The sequence below is a fragment of the Anoplolepis gracilipes genome, chromosome 6 (assembly GCF_047496725.1).
Source record: "Anoplolepis gracilipes chromosome 6, ASM4749672v1, whole genome shotgun sequence".
Lineage (NCBI taxonomy): Eukaryota > Metazoa > Arthropoda > Insecta > Hymenoptera > Formicidae > Anoplolepis > Anoplolepis gracilipes.
The window spans coordinates 11,715,276-11,735,829 of NC_132975.1; the positions used below are offsets into that span (position 1 = coordinate 11,715,276).

General features: G+C 35.8%; 1 protein-coding gene across 6 annotated transcripts in view; it reads right to left on the reverse strand.

Annotated features, from left to right (window-relative positions):
- The window catches only part of Nachralpha6 (nicotinic acetylcholine receptor alpha6), a 221,660-nt gene that overhangs the window by 42,447 nt on the left and 158,659 nt on the right, over positions 1–20,554 (reverse strand). For 2 of the 6 annotated variants that reach the window (XM_072894486.1, XM_072894490.1), the window contains one exon: positions 15,113–15,199. The exons of the other annotated variants lie outside the window; for them this stretch is intronic. In XM_072894486.1, coding sequence (XP_072750587.1) covers positions 15,113–15,199 — 87 coding nt within the window. The remainder of the gene's footprint in view (positions 1–15,112; positions 15,200–20,554) is intronic. 6 annotated transcript variants of the gene reach the window in all.

Below are 20,554 nucleotides of genomic sequence, written 5' to 3' on the forward strand. Positions count from 1 at the left end.
AATAAGACATAGACAGATATAGACAGAAATGTAAATCGATTCTCTGATAATTATGCAGCGGCAAACGGTGACGAAAAACAAAAAAACGATAAAAAAGAAGAGAAGCTCGCTAGAGACAAATAAATCGGTCAGGATTGCATCGGTACTCCATCGCAAGAAATACAGACGTTTTCCAGTGTGATGGTGATGGTAAATATGACAGTAAATATAGTAAGAGAATGATGAAAAAAAGGAAAAACGTAAAGACAATACACACACGTTATCGAGTGTGTTTCATTAATATCGATAATATCGATTCATGCAAGTGAGAGTAGGTCGCGAAATTGTATCGCGATACGTTAAAGAGAAAATGAGGAAGCGAACGAGAGAGGATTTGAACGTAGGGATGAATGCGTTTGTTTATGTGTGTGTGTGTGTGTGTGTGTGTGTGTGTACGCGCGCACTGTGTTTGTGTATCTGTGAGATGTGTGTGAAGTATTTGTGCAAAAATTGCGTGTATTTTGTGTACAACTCTCTCTCTGTACGTGTCGGTCGCGAACACGAAATCGTTTGCAAATTCGTTTTTACGTCATCGCGATAGACACAGAGCCGCCGCTCGTATCGAGGTGTTCCCGGGTATTTGACGAAACGGAAATCGAATTGTCCGGGAAGACGCGCTTTCGTCGATTCGCATCGCCCGTGCTCGTCGGAAATTCAAGTTGACGAACGCCGCCGATCTAACTAGAACAACGGCTCATCTTTATCGCGATTATCATAGGCCGCAAAAATGCGGGGGGGGGGGGGAGGGGGCAAGTGCGACGAGATATCCCGTCAAGTTCAATCTCTTTTAGAGTCACGAGATTATCCTATCTGACTGTTCTAAAAGTGCCGAGTATCTCTCTCTCTCTCTCTCTCTCTCTCTCTCTCTCTCTCTCTCTCTCTCTTCCTCTTTTTTAGAGAAAAGACGATGTTTAATTCCTCTCAATCTCCTCCTATCTTTAACGACGTTTTCTCTTCTCGATTTTCGCAAAATTCTTGCGCGTAAAAAGTGTACGACTTCTCTCTCGAGCTTAAATACGAGGTGATTCTTCGGTGACGTAATGCGTCCTTGACGTTTATTGTACACATTGTTTATAGTTAAACTATACGTATGATTGAGAAAAATGCAAGAGAATACACAAGAGAGAGAGAGAGAGAGAGAGAGAGAGAGAAAGAGAGAGAGAGAAAGAGAGAGAGAGAGAAAAATTGCTTAACAGAAGTGCTTGATAAAAAGTACATCTTACTATAATTTTTTACATCATATTGTAGTAGCAAAAAATTTTTTTCTCCATCCTCCATCGTTAAAGCGTAACGATCGGAAAAATGCAGCATTTTTCCATTATCTTTTGCATTTTTCTCCACTTTTTTCTGCGTGCTTGTAAACTTTTACAACTGAGAGAGTACATTAAGATAATCATCTTGCCGACGATGTAGTTGTGAGAAGTTGACGATGATAGTACTTACCTCAAACCAAAATTCAACTCTCTTTTCTTAAGAAATTAATGGCTCTGCGTGATCTTCTCTTTCATGCGATTTACACACAGAGTTAGACAAGTTGAGTACTCTTATATACGGTTAACAAAAATCGTTATTTTTAATTGCATATCGCGCGCAATAAAAATAAATTACTTTGATTCCGCGCGCAATTCTGCGATGCATCTCCCTTTTATTTCCGGTAACGGCGTTTTTCAAGTAATTGGATAGGTTTCTAGTTACTTCGCAGCCGACTGTGATTCTAGTTATCCGTGATGCTAAATTCGTTGGTTAACGAGAAAAGCGTATGTGTCTCGTGCACGAGATCGTCGAGTCAAAGAGAACCCAGTCGTATTTCAATTATACCGTATATACGCATAAAAAGCGGTAAAAGGACTGTGTATTGCGCGATCTCTTATTCGCAATGTTATACGCGTTTAATGAAGAATTTGTTTACAATGTAATTCCGATGTAGTAGTTCTCGGTGAGTGTAGTTTCAAAGAAGAATCCAAAAAGATTTTTTTTTTTTTTTATTTCATTGAAAAACCTGAGGTTTATAAAATAAATTCTGCTCAAAACGTAGATATTTAGAAAATCATTTTATACTTATATATTTTTAAATCCAAACATTTTGCGCATATTAATAAATCTTTTAGAAATTTTACATTCTTAATGTATAGACATCTAATAAATCAGTCTACAAATCAAAATTACTGGAAATTCTTTTTATATTTCTTATGCTGTTTCTTATATCTTTGTATATTACGGATTTTTAGAATCTACAATTTACTCTTTTAAATTGAATCAGTGAAAATGTCACTGTGATTAAAGCAGTGACAAGGTTTATTTCATTTCACTAAAAATACTCATACTTTGTTCCTTTCTGTTTTATATTGATTATTTCATCAGTAAGATTTTACTAAAAATTGTTAATAATCGTACATAATTGAAAGATGTAACTTTTTTATTTGTTTTGGATTGCTATTTAAAAAAAAACACACATATTTTAAATAAAACATGTAAACTAGTAATTAAAGTCAGAATGACATACATATTATTTTGTTATTCTTAAATTGTGATAAATCCATGAAAAATGCACAAAAATCTTAGTCAAATTCAGATATTTTTAAAAATAAAATATATTGCTGTAAATTTATTTTATACATAACACTATATAAATGTACGATGCATTTTAAAATATCATCGATTGAAAGAGCTATTACCATTAACTGATTCTCTAAGAGATTTCACTAATTGGAAATAATATACTTGTAACTGAAACCATTAGTTTAATGTTTTTCATTGATATCATACACTGATTCGATTTAAAAGAGAGTATTAAAATAAATGCAAAAGAAAACTGAAATATGTATCCTAATATGAATAATAAGTTTGCCGTACTATTCAGCGTGCTTGAAACGATACGACTGACGTATTATTTGTCAACGTCGCGTATTTCGGCGATATCGGTGTTTCTCGTTTCCAGAGAATCTCGCGGCGGAAGTATATAAAATAAACGATGTGCATTTACGCCAACGAAATGCCGCGAATTCTGGAGGAAATTCGAGGAAATTACAGCGCGTCTGCACTTGCCCTCGCACAACGAATAGCCGTCGTTATTAAACCGCCGATTCGCGTCGGACGGATCGTTCCGCTTTAACCGCACGCACGGGAAGGGATGCTAGCTTCCGGTTAATCGGCACGGTTCGTTACCGTCTCGCCGACCGCCACGTGCATAGATCGCGGTATTGCGGTTGGTTAGATTCTCTCGCGGGGAAGATATCTTCCTGTCATGTAGTGATTCGAGGCGACGAAATCAATCCGGGTCGATTCGTCGCGCGATCGCATTTCGAAGTCTTCGAGAAGTGTCGTCGTCGTCTCTTCTTAAATTGAAGAGCTCGTCGGCATAAAACGAGCTACAAATATATATATATCAATTGAAATACTCTAATGAAAAAACGCTGCTAGTCATTTCATTTGGCACTAATTGCAATTAAACGAGATATATTGTTTTTTTAATATTTTTTTTTTTTTTTTTTTTTTGATAAACTACTAATGCAATCAATGTCTTTATTACATACAAGTGCTTGACATCATTAGGTTTGAATCCGTAGCAACGTTTCTTCATCGGAACGTCGCGTTGGAGTATTTCCGCTTGCAACGTTTTTCCGAGAGACCTTCGACTATATTCGTACGTCGTGCTAACTACCGTGGAAAAGAGAGGAGAATAGCGAGATATACTATCGAGGCATACAGGGGATGTGACATTTTTTAGCTACATAAGGGGGAGAGCTTTCATGTCGCAACTACCAAAACAACGAAAGCAGCTCCGCAAAAATTACGAGAGAGTCAAACGAGAAGCGTGAGAACCTTCGTACTCTGCCCGTGATACTCAGCCCGCATTCGAGATAATTAATTGCAACGGAAATGCGCATCGTGAGATATGAACTTCGTGGCATGACAGGTGGTAATAACGTTAATTGATAATAGCAATACAAGGGCGAGAACAGAGTGACCGTACAATAGGGTAAATGAAAATAAGCCGTTCGCGTAAAAGACATACACAAGAGTTCTCTTTGAAAAGTATTAAATTATCCATATCATAGCAGAATTCTGGGATCTCAATATATTTCGCAAGCATGGAGATACGCAATGCACAATTGATGCAAGATTTACGCATTTTTGTTAAAGAGAAATACTGACAAGGTTTAGCATAGTGATATTTCATTGCTGACAATGATTACACTTGCTCAACCTCTCTATTTCATACAATGGATTACCAAATGTTAAATATATATTTTTTCGCCCTATTATTTATTCATTCAATATTGAGATTCATTATTTAAGAAAAACTTTGATTAAACGTTTGACTATGTAATTTTTTCTCTCGCGAAATTTTCGAGAAAAAATAAAAAATAGGGTGCACATACTTGCAAAAAATTCATTTTCAATTTAGAGCATCGCTATTCCGATACTCTCCGGACGGACAGACGAGCCAATTGTCGTTCTAGATGTCGGCAACTAAAAAATGTCACTCGTCGGTGGATCGCCGGGAACCGTCGCGTCATCGTGCATCCGCCATTTATACGGGCCACCATTGTTCACGACGAATAATGAGGGTGCTTTTTAACTCGATGTTACCGAGAGGCAGTGATGTACAACCGTTGCGTTTTCAGGAGTGCGCCTCGTTACACGACAATGACGCATTACAGCTGAAGTTCTCGCAGAGCGGCGCGCGCGAGGATCGACCGTGAAACAACGTGTTCGCGTCTTTTCACTGATGCAAAAATTGTAAATGCACCCGATTCGTCTTCATGTCACTAAACACTGGCAATATGAGATTAAGTCGTAGCGACTTCGCCTTGCAACTTTGCACTGCGGCAAAAAAAAAAAAAAAAAAAAAAGTTTTCGCAATCACATCTGATTAGAAAATACTTTACGCGTAAGCTTTCAAATATGCAATTTTTTTCACAAAAATTTGTCTTCCATATCGCGCGGTGCAAAGATACAATACTTTCCTGCTAACGTAATCTCATCATTTCTTACGCGAAAAAAATCGACGAAATACTTGGTCATTCTTGCAAAAATGTCGAAATTCTGATAAGACTGTTGATTCTAATAAGTCGTGAATATCTCCCTATCCTTTTCCGGTCGATCGATCAATTATGATATTTAATTTGTCGATGAGTTTGATGCGTGCGTGCGTGTGTGTACATGTATAATATTACTGTCTTCGGCGTTGTGCTGCTTAACATGTATTAATATAGGTATGAAGCGTATAAAGGGAAAAGAACGAGGAGGAAAATAACGTATGTGTGACTATATAATGTGTGTAGAAAGATATATAATATGAATATATATATATAGACGTATGTGGAAAATATATATATATGTATATATATATATATATATATATATATATATATATAGGTACGCAAATTCCAAGATATATCAAAAAATAATATGCGAAGCGGCAGCCGTAGAAACGTAGAAAAGGAAACCAAAGACGTTGCGGTAGAGCAAATAAATGTCGTTCGTCAAAGTTAATGGCCTGGCTTTGTCCTTATTCTTCATTATTCATTATTAGTATCCGTGAATCGTCGCGACAATGAATTAATATCTTTATAAGGCTCGGAATACAATCGACCTGTTTGTCATGCTGTAATAAGATCGAGTAAGCTTAAAATTCTCATTTTAATGCCCGTGTACTTTTTGCGTCAAACTTTTGTTCACGAGATGAGAGTAAAAGAGGAGAGAAAAACAAAGGGCATATTCTGTTCTCTTTTAACGACATTTATCTGATATTTTGCGAATTTGTTTGATATTATCGTTATTTCAGTTGAGATCGTTAAAAAATATAATTTCTTCACGCTTATATCGTGTGTCTTATACGTTAATTGTGCGTAAATGTTACTCTTGAAGACATTTAAGAAAATTCTTATTCTTATTCGCTGCATCAATTTTTCAAGACACGCTTTCTAATGTACCAATCTGTTAAACGAAATTCTCGCGTCAGTTGCAACGACAGTTACATTTCTTTTCATTTCTCCGAGTACTGAATGTAAAATAGTTGAAAATTTGTTCTCTTAACACCAGTTGATAATTTGTTCTTTTCCTAGACAAAAATACAATTAGAATTTATTAGCAGAGAAACTACGAATAGCCTAACTATTTTTCTTTGGCAATCCGATTATAAACAATCCAAATAAATATAAAATTTAACTTTAAATCACAGTAACAAATTTCTATATCATTTATAATGTTTTAATACTGTTTTAATTACTTGACGTCATTGAAAGAGCAGATATCTGGTATACTTTTTTTTTTTTTTTTTTTTTAAGAAATGTATTTCCACGAAAGATGAATAAATGCAAGGAATAATATTATTATCCTTTTATTTACCACACGTCACAATCTGATGTACATATATTTATCAATATACCAAAAGAATATCATAAAATAATTTTTTCTGTAACGAATACGAAAGAAATTTTTCTTATATCACGACACGATTTTATAATAAGGAGTTGCAAAATTTTGAGGTCGCTAATTAATCCCTGACTGCGTTATGTAAAAAATAAATGGCGAAAAGAAATGGAATGCATTCTTGACTTCAACCGACTTGACGCCGAAACCGTTTGCATGTGACGAGCGAATGCAAAGTGTGACGTATCGCTTACTCGAGGATCGTGGAAATAGTTGACGCGGTTCAAGAGTTTTCCTCTCGTCGCAGATATACGTTTCCACGTTCCTCACCTTCGCTTCTTCCATGGCCGACGTCTTCGCGCGCAGTGCCAGCTAAAGCTTTTATGCAAATCGCGATTAGCCTTTTCATCGAGGTCGGAAATGCTCGCCTTCGCGTTTGCAAACGCTCGTGGCTGGCGTAACGTTGTCTCGACAATTTAATATAAAGCTCCCTTCTTATTTAAGCGTACCATTATCGCAAACAGGACAAGGGTAATTGGTGAATTTTATTTCGCGGTGTAATACATACCGTCGAGGATAATGCACCGTGAAAACTGCTGTGCTAGTTATGGTACGACGCGCTCGTGTAAGGGGTAAAGGTGTCCCATCCGGACGCGAAAGTATACAGAGCGCTCCGTAAGTGCCCCGCAGGCGGACGGGATGCTTCGTAAAGCTCAAAGCGGCTCTATCTCAGACAGGATTTAATTTCGCGACGTAATTGCGAACATAACGAGAACTTTGAGAATAGTGGATATTCGCTAATCGGCAATGCTAAACGAGATAAATATTTGTTCTTTATCTTACCTATAAATAACGCCAAGTTAGAATTGTGAGAGAAATTTTAAGAAACAACCAGAAAAGTGAAGGAAATGTGATAATAGAACTTGAGATATAAATATATCATTTGTTCGAGATAGATGTATCATTTTTAACACGTGCATTATACATTGCGTTAATATCATTTACGTCATAAGAAATGTTTTTTTTTTTTTTTTTTTTATATTGAATAATTTGAATTTTTTATTATATTACGATATTACTTACGAAACGATTATATGGCGCTTGAGTACAAATGGAAAAGATGAATATTCGGAGCATTCTGTATGCATTCGATATATACCTGGACGTGAACGATGGTATGATGGGTGCATTGCCCACGCGAGATAAGAGACGTTCTCAAATATTCCACATTTGTCTCTTTATGGTTTGCGACTGTTCGTATATGCCGTCGAACGTGCACATGTTCGTGTCGTGTCGTCGGTAGTTTATTGGAAAATCAATTGCACGTAAGGTGAATTATTCGGCTCGCTCGGGGAGACATACGAGGCGCGCCGCACGGGGAGAGAAACCAGACAAGAGGGCTGTCGCGTCTTGCGCTCTCGAACCGTTATTGAAACTAGGGTGACCCGGTTGCCTGCACCTCGTAAAGACTGATGCGCCGCGCTGCATCGCGGAAAACTAGCGGCACATCTATCTATCTACATGCCGCAAATATTGCTTGCATTTATAATTTCCGGGAAGCGTGATAAAAACACGATACCTCGTATACCAGATGAATTTGCTGTCTTTCAATATGATATCACTAAATTTAGAGAGCTATCTAAAGTGTGTTCTACTTTGTGAAAGTTCGACTTAAAAATACCTTCTAACCAAATGTATTTTTCGCAATAATCGTTTTCTTTTTCGAACGATAATAAAAGCTTACACGATCGGTCAATGCAACCATAAAAGGCAAATAAAATACTTCCGTTAGCCTTGCACTCCCATTATGAGAAATCAGATTCGAATATTTGATGGCAAAATTAAATGCTAGTGTTAATTTACTGCTTCAATTCACTTGTTTAACGGCTAAATTAAATGCTAATTTATTACTCTAATTTCAAATTCAGTATTCTTATTATCAATTAGCAAAAAATTCATATTAAAAATGGAAGTATTGACTTAATATTATGTTAGAGCATTTTGATTTTCGAAAAACATTTATAGCGAATCGTAAATCATTAAAATCTATTTGCAATCTTTAAGTAATTTATTAGCCATTTATTCTGATATATTTGTTTTTATTTACTACTCGCTACGTGTTTTTCAAGAGAACTAATGTACAATATAAAGGCTTCTCTCTTTCTCTTCACTTTCATTAATTTTCTAGCCAATTTGTAAGGCTAATAAATTTGGAATAAGATCAATAAATTAGCAATAAATTAACATTTAATTATGCTATACATTCAAGTTTGGTTTCTTGTAGTTGGAGATGCCAGGTTAATGAAAATATTTAAATAAATTTCAATTTTCGTGTAAAAATTTTCTTTTGATTGAGAACTTTTAATTTAAAAAAAAACAGGATCTTTCTATGATATTATATGCAATAATATCAATGCCGCGCTATTATCTCGGTTCATTCATTGATATTAAAATATTTAGGAAATTGGAAATTGCGAGGATGTTTGTCGATGAAGCAATCGCTCGCGGGCGTCAAGGATAATCATGAAACAGGTCGAGCGTACTCCGAGGAAAACAGATTCGTCTTGCGCCTGCGTTTCGAGAAAGAGACGCGAAATGTAACATCCAGTCTTCCGGTTGTAAATATTTCGTCGGCTTCATTTGTAAAGAAGCGAAAAAGCCAGGCCAAATGAAACCAGAGAATTTCGAACGTGTTTCAATCTCACGTTAAACAATTTTGATTACATTTTAAACATTCAAAGAAATGTTTAAAATGCTTAGAATATTTCGCTTTTGTTTTAATTTATAATTGAAAATAAATTGTTTCATAATTAATAGACCTATCTGTAATAAAGGCAAATAAATGAAATTAGAGATAAATTTCAATTTTATTTAATTCTAATTGAAAATTTATTTATTTCTATAAATTTTTCTTTTTATCAATATTGACTCGTTTTGCTAGTATGTTGTAGTAAGTTTGCAATCTATATATAGGTAGGTACTTAGATAGAATTATTTCGCTCTATTTGGAGTAGAGATCACTAAAAATATTAAATTTTTTATTTATCTATGTGTCATGTAATAAGATATATATGAAAGTGGAGGGAATTGGATTTTATATTGAACACTCATTCGTTGATTTATTTCTGCTTTTCATGGCTCTAGTAACTCTCTTGATCACTAGGAAATGCAGTTACTTTACTTTCAATTGCTACACTTCCTATCCAAGCTACAAGTTTTTATCTTCATTTTTCATCCAATTCATTTTTTAATCTTAAATTACTAAGTAAAAAATTAGATTTATTAAAAACTTTCATCTATTTAATGTCGTTTTCGTGTATATATTTATTTCTAATTCTTATTTTGTCGATTCAAAAAGACATATCAAAAGTAAGTTTAAATCTATTATATTACACTTTCATATTTAACGTAATAAATAATATGGTACAATTAAATGATTCTTTTCAAAGATTTAATAAATGGAATAAATATATAATGAAAGAATCAAGGATACGTATTCAATGAATATCGTAAGGAAATATCTTTGGTACTTAATACGTTCGAAACTTTCTGGTACAAGGATGGAATCGTCTCGAAACATTCGATGAGACAGAAAATCGCGAATATCGGAGTTATATCCCCGTTGTGGAGGAGATATGGGTATGCGTGTTTCCACTCGGAAAACTCGGAAGCGAAGTAAAGAAATGAAGCTATGCATTGTTTTACGCATCCACACATTCAGTCATCCTCATTCGTACCATCTCGTTCGCTCAAGTTTTTCCGCATTCCGCATATATTTTCGCAAAGAATTTTGTTCGGACTTTGAATGCGAAGTCGTTCATTTTATTCGCGTGGCTATTTCACAAACTCCCGCGTCCTGTTGCTGCAACGTGCTAATCCCCCGAGGCGAATCTCACGTTGCAACGTATCGACGTATACGTATAGTTTGCATCGCGCAAGACATGCTCGCAGTCGTTACATGATGGAAGAGGAAACTCGTTCGTTCTTTCAACTCGTTTTCATAGCATTTTTTTTTTTTTTTTTTTTTTTTTTTTTTTTTTAGCCGATATCAAAACTCGGTAGCAAATATACGTGACGTAAACATAATTAGATTCTCAATTATCCTTTGCATTAAGCATTGAAAAAAAATTTTTGCTTATAAAATCACACAAAGATATTTTGTTAAATGCAACATTGCATGGCGAAAAAAACCTTGACTATCGCGCGTTAGATGACCTCGCAACTGGTACTAACAATAAGAGTTGAGAATTGTGTTTGTGATGGCAGAGATTAACAATAAGTGACAGCCGAAACAATGGAATGGGGTGATGAAAACTCTACGGTTTTCGTGAACGTTTATAAATGAAGATACATGAGAGATATATATGTATGTGTGTATATATGTATATATATATATATATATATATATATATATATATATATATACACACATATACATACATATATATAGCGCCGCGTGCGTCGACGACATGAGAGATTGTCGCGGCAGAAGCATGGGAAAGACGCGACGCTTCCGGTAAGCTACGTGGTTCATCTTGCTAGATTAGACATAGTAAAACGGGTGTCGAGCGATGTCAGTGTGCGCACGTTGGTGGATGGGAAAATGAGGAAATATGAATGCCCCTTTCCACAAGAGCGGAGAAGCAAAGCGAATATACGCCGTATACGGCGTACTTCGGCGAAGCTTCTTATTCTATTTTTCTTTTAGTCTTTCCTCTTTCAAAAGAACAAAGGAAAGACATAATTTCACATTTCTGCGCGTAAAGGGCGCGTTTAATTCACAAAAGGCATTGCGCTTCTATCATCTAGTCAGAAATATGTTGCTAATATCACACGTGTTGGCTGAACTTTGTGCGCGGTGATTTTATCTATGGATGAAAGGCATTTTTGCACAAAATCTATATAAAATTTATGAAGCGCCGTAATTGAGTTGTATGGTATATTTTTTTATTTTTTACAATTTATTATTGTCTGAATTATTTTTTATTATTTATAAAAACGGAATTGCAACTCGATCTGAGACAAGAAATTTTCTCGACTGTCTACAACTCGTGTGTATTTTGCGGAATGACTGTGCTGAATAAATTGTAAAACGAACGCGAGTAAATATACGATGATGAAATATATGCACGAACACGAGGCATCCCGAATAGAGAAATATTCGGGCCAAGGATCGACTGTAATTTTTTTTTTTTACTGTTTGCATTCCGCCCGCATCTAATTCCTATCATCGACGTCGAGGCGGGTCCTCGATTTCCATATGAATCAACCATGCGTTTGATCACGTCGCTTTACGATGCTCGAGATAAGTATGGCAATCGAGTGACCGTGCATGATAAAACGATAATACACCTATACATTTCGACCTTGCTTTGCATCGAACAATGTTAATTAGTAGGCACTTTGCGAGCGCGCGCTCCTTCGCGAAGTACCTTTCCCACTAAAGAGAGAATATTCTTTGCTGTATAATAGCAGAGGGAATATCTAAACTTTTCTACGAAGAAAAGATGTCTTTGGCGGAATATGAATTTTGTATGCATGAATTTTATAAGGTATATACGAGCTTCGAAATGCATTCGCAAAAATTGTAATATAATAAAGGAAAAGAAAAATAAGAGATCTGAATACAGGAATAAACTGTTGACTTTTTGACTCAATTTTCTATTGGTTTTCTTTAATAGAAATATTACTATTACCTTATTTTATTAAAAATAGTATATTAAAGTAGAATTTATTGGAAATTTAGATGAAAAGAAATTTTTTTCGTTATTTTATCTAGCTGCCACGCTAAATTAACGCTTTGAATATATTTCTTAAGGCAAATAAATTGCATAAAATTTGTACAGATATACAAAAAACGCTACTGATACCATATTTTTATCAACGAATACAGCATGTTGATCGATATTCAAAAAAATTCCAAAGTAACTTAAAGATCGGAATAACAATGAGTTGCAAAAGGATGTTTCGGACAATCTTGAATGTTATACTAGAGCGCATCACATTTTTCACTTCGCGACGAGTTTGACATAATGACACAGATGCAAAAGCGTGTGACGGAAACTGATGGACGCCAGTTCCTCTAAACGCGTCATTTTTCTTAGGCATGACAGACAGATATTAATTCTCAGCTATCTTCCTCTTTTCCTAGGTAACCCCTGATTCCCCAGAAATCACGCGAAAGCGCGTCGAAACTTTTCTCTTTGACTGGATATTAATTATTTTTGCCAGTTGCCAGACGTCGGTGTGTTTTCTCTTTCGCTGGTGTTAGCGTGACATATTCTTTTGATAACCTTCGTATTGATGCGCGCGAGAGAGAAAAACTGCCGATTATAAAGTTGCAATGTTGATAACGGTTCCGTATTGATAAAGGGCGATTGATGAATTTTAATTTAGTTCGATCAGTGCGACTTGATTAAACCGTTGAGGTGTCTGCCTGTAAAATGAATGGTGCGCGCAAAAAGTACCGAAAAAGGGAATAGATTGCACGACGTGTAGCGATGAGAGAAACTACAAACTGACAGCTGCAATAAGCTCTTGCGGTAGTCGGTGACATACTGCTCTCAAATAAGCTATCTGTAACTTGAACGTGAGATTCTGTGTCTCGTACCGCGTAAAAATTTTTGTTACACAAATAATATTTCTAAATTTAGAATTATATTACACATCGAAAAACACAAAACAGATATAATAGGCGTGATAACACTTGAAAATATCGCAAATAATTGAAAACTTATTAACAATTTATGAAATTTTTATATCATTTACGGGGGAGATATTTATGAAGCAGGAGAAATAATAATGAACAAATTTAAAGTGACACAAAGCATTTCTTATGTGAAAGCGCATTTAATAGGAATTGTTTCGTTTAAAAGAAACTGTGTAAATTAAAGACTTCCGATATAATGAAAACAAAATATCGATGTTACTCGATAAAGTATACGGAATGCGTTGATGTTTCTCGGCCATTATAATGTAAACTTATTCAATTAAAGCCGATCGAAGCCGAGGAAATCTTCGAGGCACATCAAGAAGGCAATAACTCTATTTTCATCGTCCTTTCCTCCCGTCGAATCGGCTTTCGTTTTTGGCAATAACAACTACGGACGTACTCGAGACTCTTTTCCTGTGCTTCTTGTCTATTCCTTCACTTCTAAAGGCGTCTCTTTGGCGGCTCTCGACATTGCTTTTATCTCTCGCAAACTTTGTAAATCGACAACTTCGTGTCTGCTGTTACGACGGGACTTTTCTAAGAATCTCGTAGAATTTTTATGACTCGCAAAAAGCTATACCTGAAATGGCAATTGCCATTTGACAAAAGATGATAAATCTCTGAATTGATTTGACAACACATGTGTAATATCTCTTTCGATGATATATTTGGACTTTTTGCACGCACCATAATTAGATACAATATACAAAAAATATATAAAGAAATAAAAGAGAAAATATATAGAAAATACAAAAAAATATATTATATTTGAGAGTAAAAAAATTTAAATGTATAAGAAATTTATATTAATTAAGAAAGTTGTCAAAAAGTGGAATATCGAAGTAAATATCGTATGTAGTTACTTTTCGTCTATGAAACAACTGGAAATCTCGACCATCGTTTCCAAGTTTTTGCCGATTAAATGATCGTTTCTTGAGATTATGTATCTCTATTACGGCGCTTCGAAACTACAATTTGACTTTACATTCTACTGATACACATAGTTTCTCGAAAACTATCAGGATTTTGGAATCACGCGTTTTCGCCTGCTTCTATCGTCTTTCTCTACTATCGCGATTTAAGAAAGAAACGACTGCGCGGCGAATGTTTGTTTACTGCGATACGCTTTTCGATAAAATAACTTTATCGGATAAAGCGACGTGGAACAACGAGTCTCCTCTTCCAATGTCTCTCGAATATTCTATGATTTTCAATTCTCCTCCATACGGGAAAGCGCTTTCGTTTCAGCTACAGGACGCCATGTCTCTTTCGCTTGTGCTTCCGTTATCTTCGGGGAGGATTAAAGTGCTTCTCCTAATATTATAAGTGAAGCGTGTATTTTTTGTCAGCCAAAAGTTCTTGATCGCTTATGAAGTTAAGAAAGTGGAGAATAAAAAGTGATCTAGAATCTTGTTTGTCACTGTTAACATTTAATCGAATACATTTATAGAAATGGAATAAATATAATAAAGTAAATAGAAGCGAATATATCGTACATGTAATATCATAATTTGATAGCAACAAGATAGTAATATCTGTTTAAAAAGAGATTTTTGCCTTTTTAAAATTTTTAATGTATTAACAAAGGACAAATCGCAATAAAGTATTTTTCTTTTCTCATCTTTCGGTCCATTTTTTCATCATATATAAAGAGAAGAAATATTCCATTGATTTGTACTTTGAACGCACATTGAAAGTTTAAAAAAGGACAAATGATGACCCAAAAAAATATCCCGTTTATTTCTTACTCATTGCGATTCAATTTTAAATGGATGGAAATATCTCGTGAGAAAAATGTATGAAAAAAACCTCCCTTCTTTAAATATTAATGTACAAGACCTCCCCGAAGATCCAACCAAACTTCCACGATTTCTATTCACCAGAAAATTATTCTCAATCTCTCAATCAATCGTAGGCGCTGCAGCGAATCGACAGTACGTCGGTTTACTTTGACATTCGCTCTGTGTAAAAACTCAGTTGTACCTAACAAGGGTATTGCGTCGGAGACCTGGGGCAGGGTCTCGGCGACGAGGTTCAGGAACACCGTCAGCGATAGCAAGATGGTCACTCCTGAAACAGCCGTAGCCCACCTGTGCTCAATGATCCGTTTTCGTTCGTCGCGTCCGTTTGCGAGCGGTGTCGACGAACACCTCCTTCCTACTCGAGGAAGACGCGAGCATCGATCGACAGCCGCTCGTCCTTTCTCCCTGTCGATCGTCGACGAAGAGAAATCGAGCGGAGCTGAATCGCGTCGAGTCAACAGTTTCCATCAATGAGAACGAGAATTTATCTCTATGCGATTCGAATGCGATGGAAACGAGGAGAGGTAGGAGAGAAGGGAGCGGGGGGGGGGGAGGAGAGGGGGTGGGAGGAAAAAAGAGGATATTTTCGATATGTAACAGTCGATTGTAAGCCGGGGTAAAGTTTCGCAACTCGTCTCGATGGAATTGTCGACGGAAATCTCGCGGGAGCTGTACCTCCTTGCCGTTTTATCGACGATGTTTCCTCGATAATCTCGAAACGCGAACCGATCACTCTGTCCCGAAGGGTTCAGCTCCGCCCAAAATTCGTTCTGCTTTGCTTTGCTCGACCTCGATATCCAGATGGAGATCGAGAGCGGCTAAAAATGATAGATATCTTGTTAAAGATAAACGGTCCACGGTGTGTACTCACAAACTTATATGCAAATTTGCGTACGCATATTTATGAACGAATGAGATTGACGCTTAAAATTAGTTGCTTTTGAGCCAACTCGGGAGTTTGCGATGCATTTGAAGTCTGTTGCGTCAAATAACTTTTGAATTTATAGCTTTCTAAATTATGTTTGTTTATGTTATGTTTAGCTTTAAATATTAATAGATAAAATAAGAATTACGTAGTTTTATGGTATCTATGATAATCAGCGATAGCGCAATTATACTGGCTAGGATCACATATGGGATTAAAATTCGCAATCAAAAAATATAATAAAATGAACACATTATTACCGAAAATAGTATGAAAATGGTGCGAGTTTGCATAAAGTCGCAAAGCGATATCGTTAATGGATTCATTTTCTACAATGCGGTTTCTCTGTAGAATTTTAATTCCATTATCGAAGGAATACTATCTCTAAATAATTTTTATTTGGAGAATTTTTTTATTGAAAAACAATAAAATGGTGCCCCGATAACAGAGAATTTATCTCTTATCATTTAATGTCTTTTCCGTAACTTTGTTTTCACAAAAAGACAGCAAAAATTGTGTCGTTTTTCAGTTAAATTCGATGGTACGACAAAATTGCGAGTTACACGAATGAATCGCGGGACGAAAATGATTGCGTTCAACCAATTTTTATTTATCGACAAAGTCGTGGCGCTGGAACGGTGGACACTTCCGCTTCCAGATCCGCACGAGTATGACCTGTGAGAGGATGGAATTCCGATTTAGCGAACTACGACGCGTTTATATCCACCGATTCGCGTGCCTCGAACGGTTTTACCATTGACATCGGGCTAGGGAATGTTCACTCCTGGAAAATTGTTCGCCATTGTGCAAGGATGCATAGGTTCTATGAACTCCGCATCACGAGGATATAGTGTCTGCTTCGAATGAGTTGCGACGCGACGACTAGTTCTTTGAGTGTCAATTGACTGTGTTACGTAGTCATGAAATCCAGCTGTGAAATCCGCTGGGAAGTACTCGGAGGTTTGCGACTTATTTCAATTCTTTTGTCACCACGTTCAATTTTACTATAAAGGATTGTAAAATTAAAATAACGAAAAACTAATGCGGAAAATATTTAATTAAATATTGCAGAAGGATAGTTTATATGTAATTTAAAAGTTGAAAATAAAAAAACAGCCTTGTGATAACAGAAATGAAAAAAGGCAATGATAATATGTATCTTGGAATTAATAATATGATCTCTCAAGCTTGAATGATATATATATGTATATATATTCATTCATTCATTCAAGCTTGAATTATATATTATTTTTCACATGTGAGCATTTCTTTGAAAACTTTCATTTTACAAAAAATGTAATCCTATAATGTTCTAAAAAATTTATTTGCTAAAGTAAAACATGGACAATTTTTGTATTTTGATTTAATTTTTATCTTTGTGTTAATATATATTTTATATAGAAAACATAATTAAAAGCAAAAATAATATATCAAGATAATGTAGTAATTTAATATGTATGTTAACTAGAAATCTGAAGCTACAAGGTAAATCAGTATGCGAGAGTTGAATTTTAAATCAACAGAAGCGACAGATAAATTCGTATAATAATTCAGAAATAAAAAACGTTTATATAAACATACAGTCTATTTGGAAAAATGAATAAATTATTCACTTATTCTGGTGTCCAATTAAAAAAAAAACGCGGAGAAATACAATGGTAATACGCGATGATGGAACAGAGTTTCTCCTAGGATAGTGAATTGGGAAATATATTTTTATTAAAGTCTGGCACATATGTATATGCCAGAGATGCGTCAGAATACACGTACACGTGTATAAATATGGAAGAGAAATATTTTCGGTTACATTTTTGTGTGTAATCTTTTTCATAGCTGAAAACATTATATAAATATCTTAAATGACAATTGCACTTCTATTGATGTAGAAATTTATTCGCATAATTATTTATGAAAAATTTAAAAGTCGTTTTGAAAAAAAGACGCAGCCGTCGGCGACATAAATCCTCGAAAAAGAAATTTTTCTTACGAAATGGTGCAATCTTGAGAAATTGAATTTATTGCGAAAAGTTAATTAAAACTCTGAAACATTTCGGGTACCGTTTATATTCTCTTCCTTCAAAAGTTGGATGATTATAGTTAATATATTGTAGCAGGTGATATCGAGCTCTGTGTTATATTTTCTTTTTTCTCTTTTTGTTCATGATATCACATCATTAATTTTTTCGTGTTTCGTTAAGAAAAGTTTGCGCCGCGAAACAAATCGTTTGGCGACCATGTCGCGACGTCGGCGTGAAATTATTATAAGTCCAAGCATCGTGAATTTACTTTGAGAGGCAATTTCTTTCAGACTGGGCGAAACTCAAGTGTCGCAGGAAAATGAAAAGGGCGAGAGAGGCGAAAGAAAAACGTGAAGCCGGCTCTCTGCTTCTTCCATCTTTGCCGTATTGTCTCACTCTTGGAAAGAGGAATAAATTTTGTACCATTCTTCTTTCTCCTCTTCTCCCTCCCGTCCCCTGTGTTTGCTCCCCCCCTCTCTCTCTCTCTCTCTCTCTTAATTCTAATAACGTTGCGGTTACTTGAACCTTTTTTTTCCGTTTCAACCGTCACAAAACTTTTCGTCGTAACGTCATTCGATGTAGCCGGACAGAACGGCGTTATTATAACTCGACGAACTATGAATTTACTATGAGCGAGATAATATCTCCATGTAGACGTACAAAACTTTGACGTCAAGAGAAAACGAGGCTTGAGGCTGAAAAAGAAGGATGAGAAGGAATAAAGTGTCACCCGGCGTGAAATTTCGTCGGTGCCCGATTTTCTTCTGGCTCTCTTGAAATATGAGTGACTCGATACGGCAAAAGCAGAGAGGTCTCGAGATGACGGTTATCACCTAAGTTCTGTCGAAGTTTTTCGTTGAAAAGAGAGAGAGAGAGAGAGAGAGAGAGAAAGAGAGAGAGAGAGAGAGAGAGAGAGAGAGAGAGAGAGAGAGAGAGAGAGAGAGAAAGGGAAGACGTAAGAGCTAAAATGGAAAAGCAGCGGACCGTATACTTGAACGAAAAAAAAAATTCTCTCGTCCGAGACTTAGATGCCTGGTAACAAGTGCGAATTATTTTTGGAATGTCTATCGATTCTTGAATAACTCCTCGAAATGAAATATTTTTATTCTTCGAGGATTTAAAATTTAATTGAGTTACAGATCATAAAAGTTTTAACGATTATATAGATTATACAGAAGCCACATGCATTTTTCTCATAAAATAGGTAATTTTATCTTATTCAATTGTTGCAGAGTAAAGATAATAAAAAAACAGAGAGATCATTCTCTCTCTCTCTCTCTTTCATTATACTTTTATTTTTATTGACAATTGCTTTACTTTAAGAATGTCGCGAGAAATGCGAATATGCGAATATATTTGAAATTGAATTGTATGGCGAATTTAGTTCGATGATTTTTTTATCTAATAATCGATATGATTAATGTAATAATTTAATATGTAAAATTAATGATAGAAAATCTCAAATTTTAATTTCGATAGAGAGAATATCGCGGAATTCGATTAAACGCACCGTATGTGGGCGATAGAAATATACAACCATGAGTATTATTGATATTAATCGATCGATCGATCAACTCGTTTGTGCATCGGCAACTGTGGTCATAATTAATGCAATCAGAAATTTATGAGTGTTATAATCTATCGAGTGTCTACCGGCTTCGCGCGCAAATCTATTCAACGTCATTTTACAGTAATTAGAATAGAGAATACAATTATCGGCGAGACAAAATAACGCGCGCGACAAAATGCGTTCGCGCTTAAAAATCATACACTGCGATGTATATCTCGTGCACGGATAATTGCCGAATCGACGTACGAACGATGCCATTTCCTTCCTGCGCGGAAACACCATGTTACTGTCCGATTCCAATCCCGATCGAAATCGGTAGCGATAAATCCGTTGAACTAGTCACTAGACATCCTATTCTCATCGGACTTCCAAGCTCTTTTTCAAGGCAAAAGAGATTGACTTCAATACCCTTTTTTCTTTTTTCAATCAGAAATCGTCTTCTTTTTCTTGCAGTGTCCAATGCGGAAGTAATTTTGGATAAAATATTGGTAATATGTCACAGAGAGCGGATACAATTTACGAGTGAATTAATTTTTTGTCAATAGTTCTTCAATATCTATGTGTGTGTCGTAATAAAATTTTTCTAAAAAGATAGAAAAATTCTTGTTCGCGAAGCAACATAAAAATATTATAAGAAACGTATATTCTCGAGAATCTGATGATTCTGTATTAAATTTTCCACGCCCACCGGAAATCTATCGAGCGACGTCAAATCAACTTATCGATATTGATTGCCGCATTAACGTGGGACGTTATATACCGCTTCTCCGCGAGACGATGCACAATCGCGTACCTCATCTACTGATCGGTTGCCAGCCATTCCGGGCTTCGTCGAAACGCTCGTAAATGATTAAACTACGAGACTCTGCATTATTCTGACGATTAACGGAGTAACCGCCGCCAATTAGGAGCGATCGTTCGACGGCGCATTATAGGATCGCATGTCAGATTTAACGTTCCCGTTAAAACGAAGAAACGGGGATCTATTATTCTGTAGCGGCAAACGAGAGATGCCAAAATCCAGCGCGATGAAAAACGGTAATCCGTGGTCGTGTGCCCAAACGTGAGTCGGAAACCGAGCAGGGATTTTGCCGATCCCGGTCATACAAT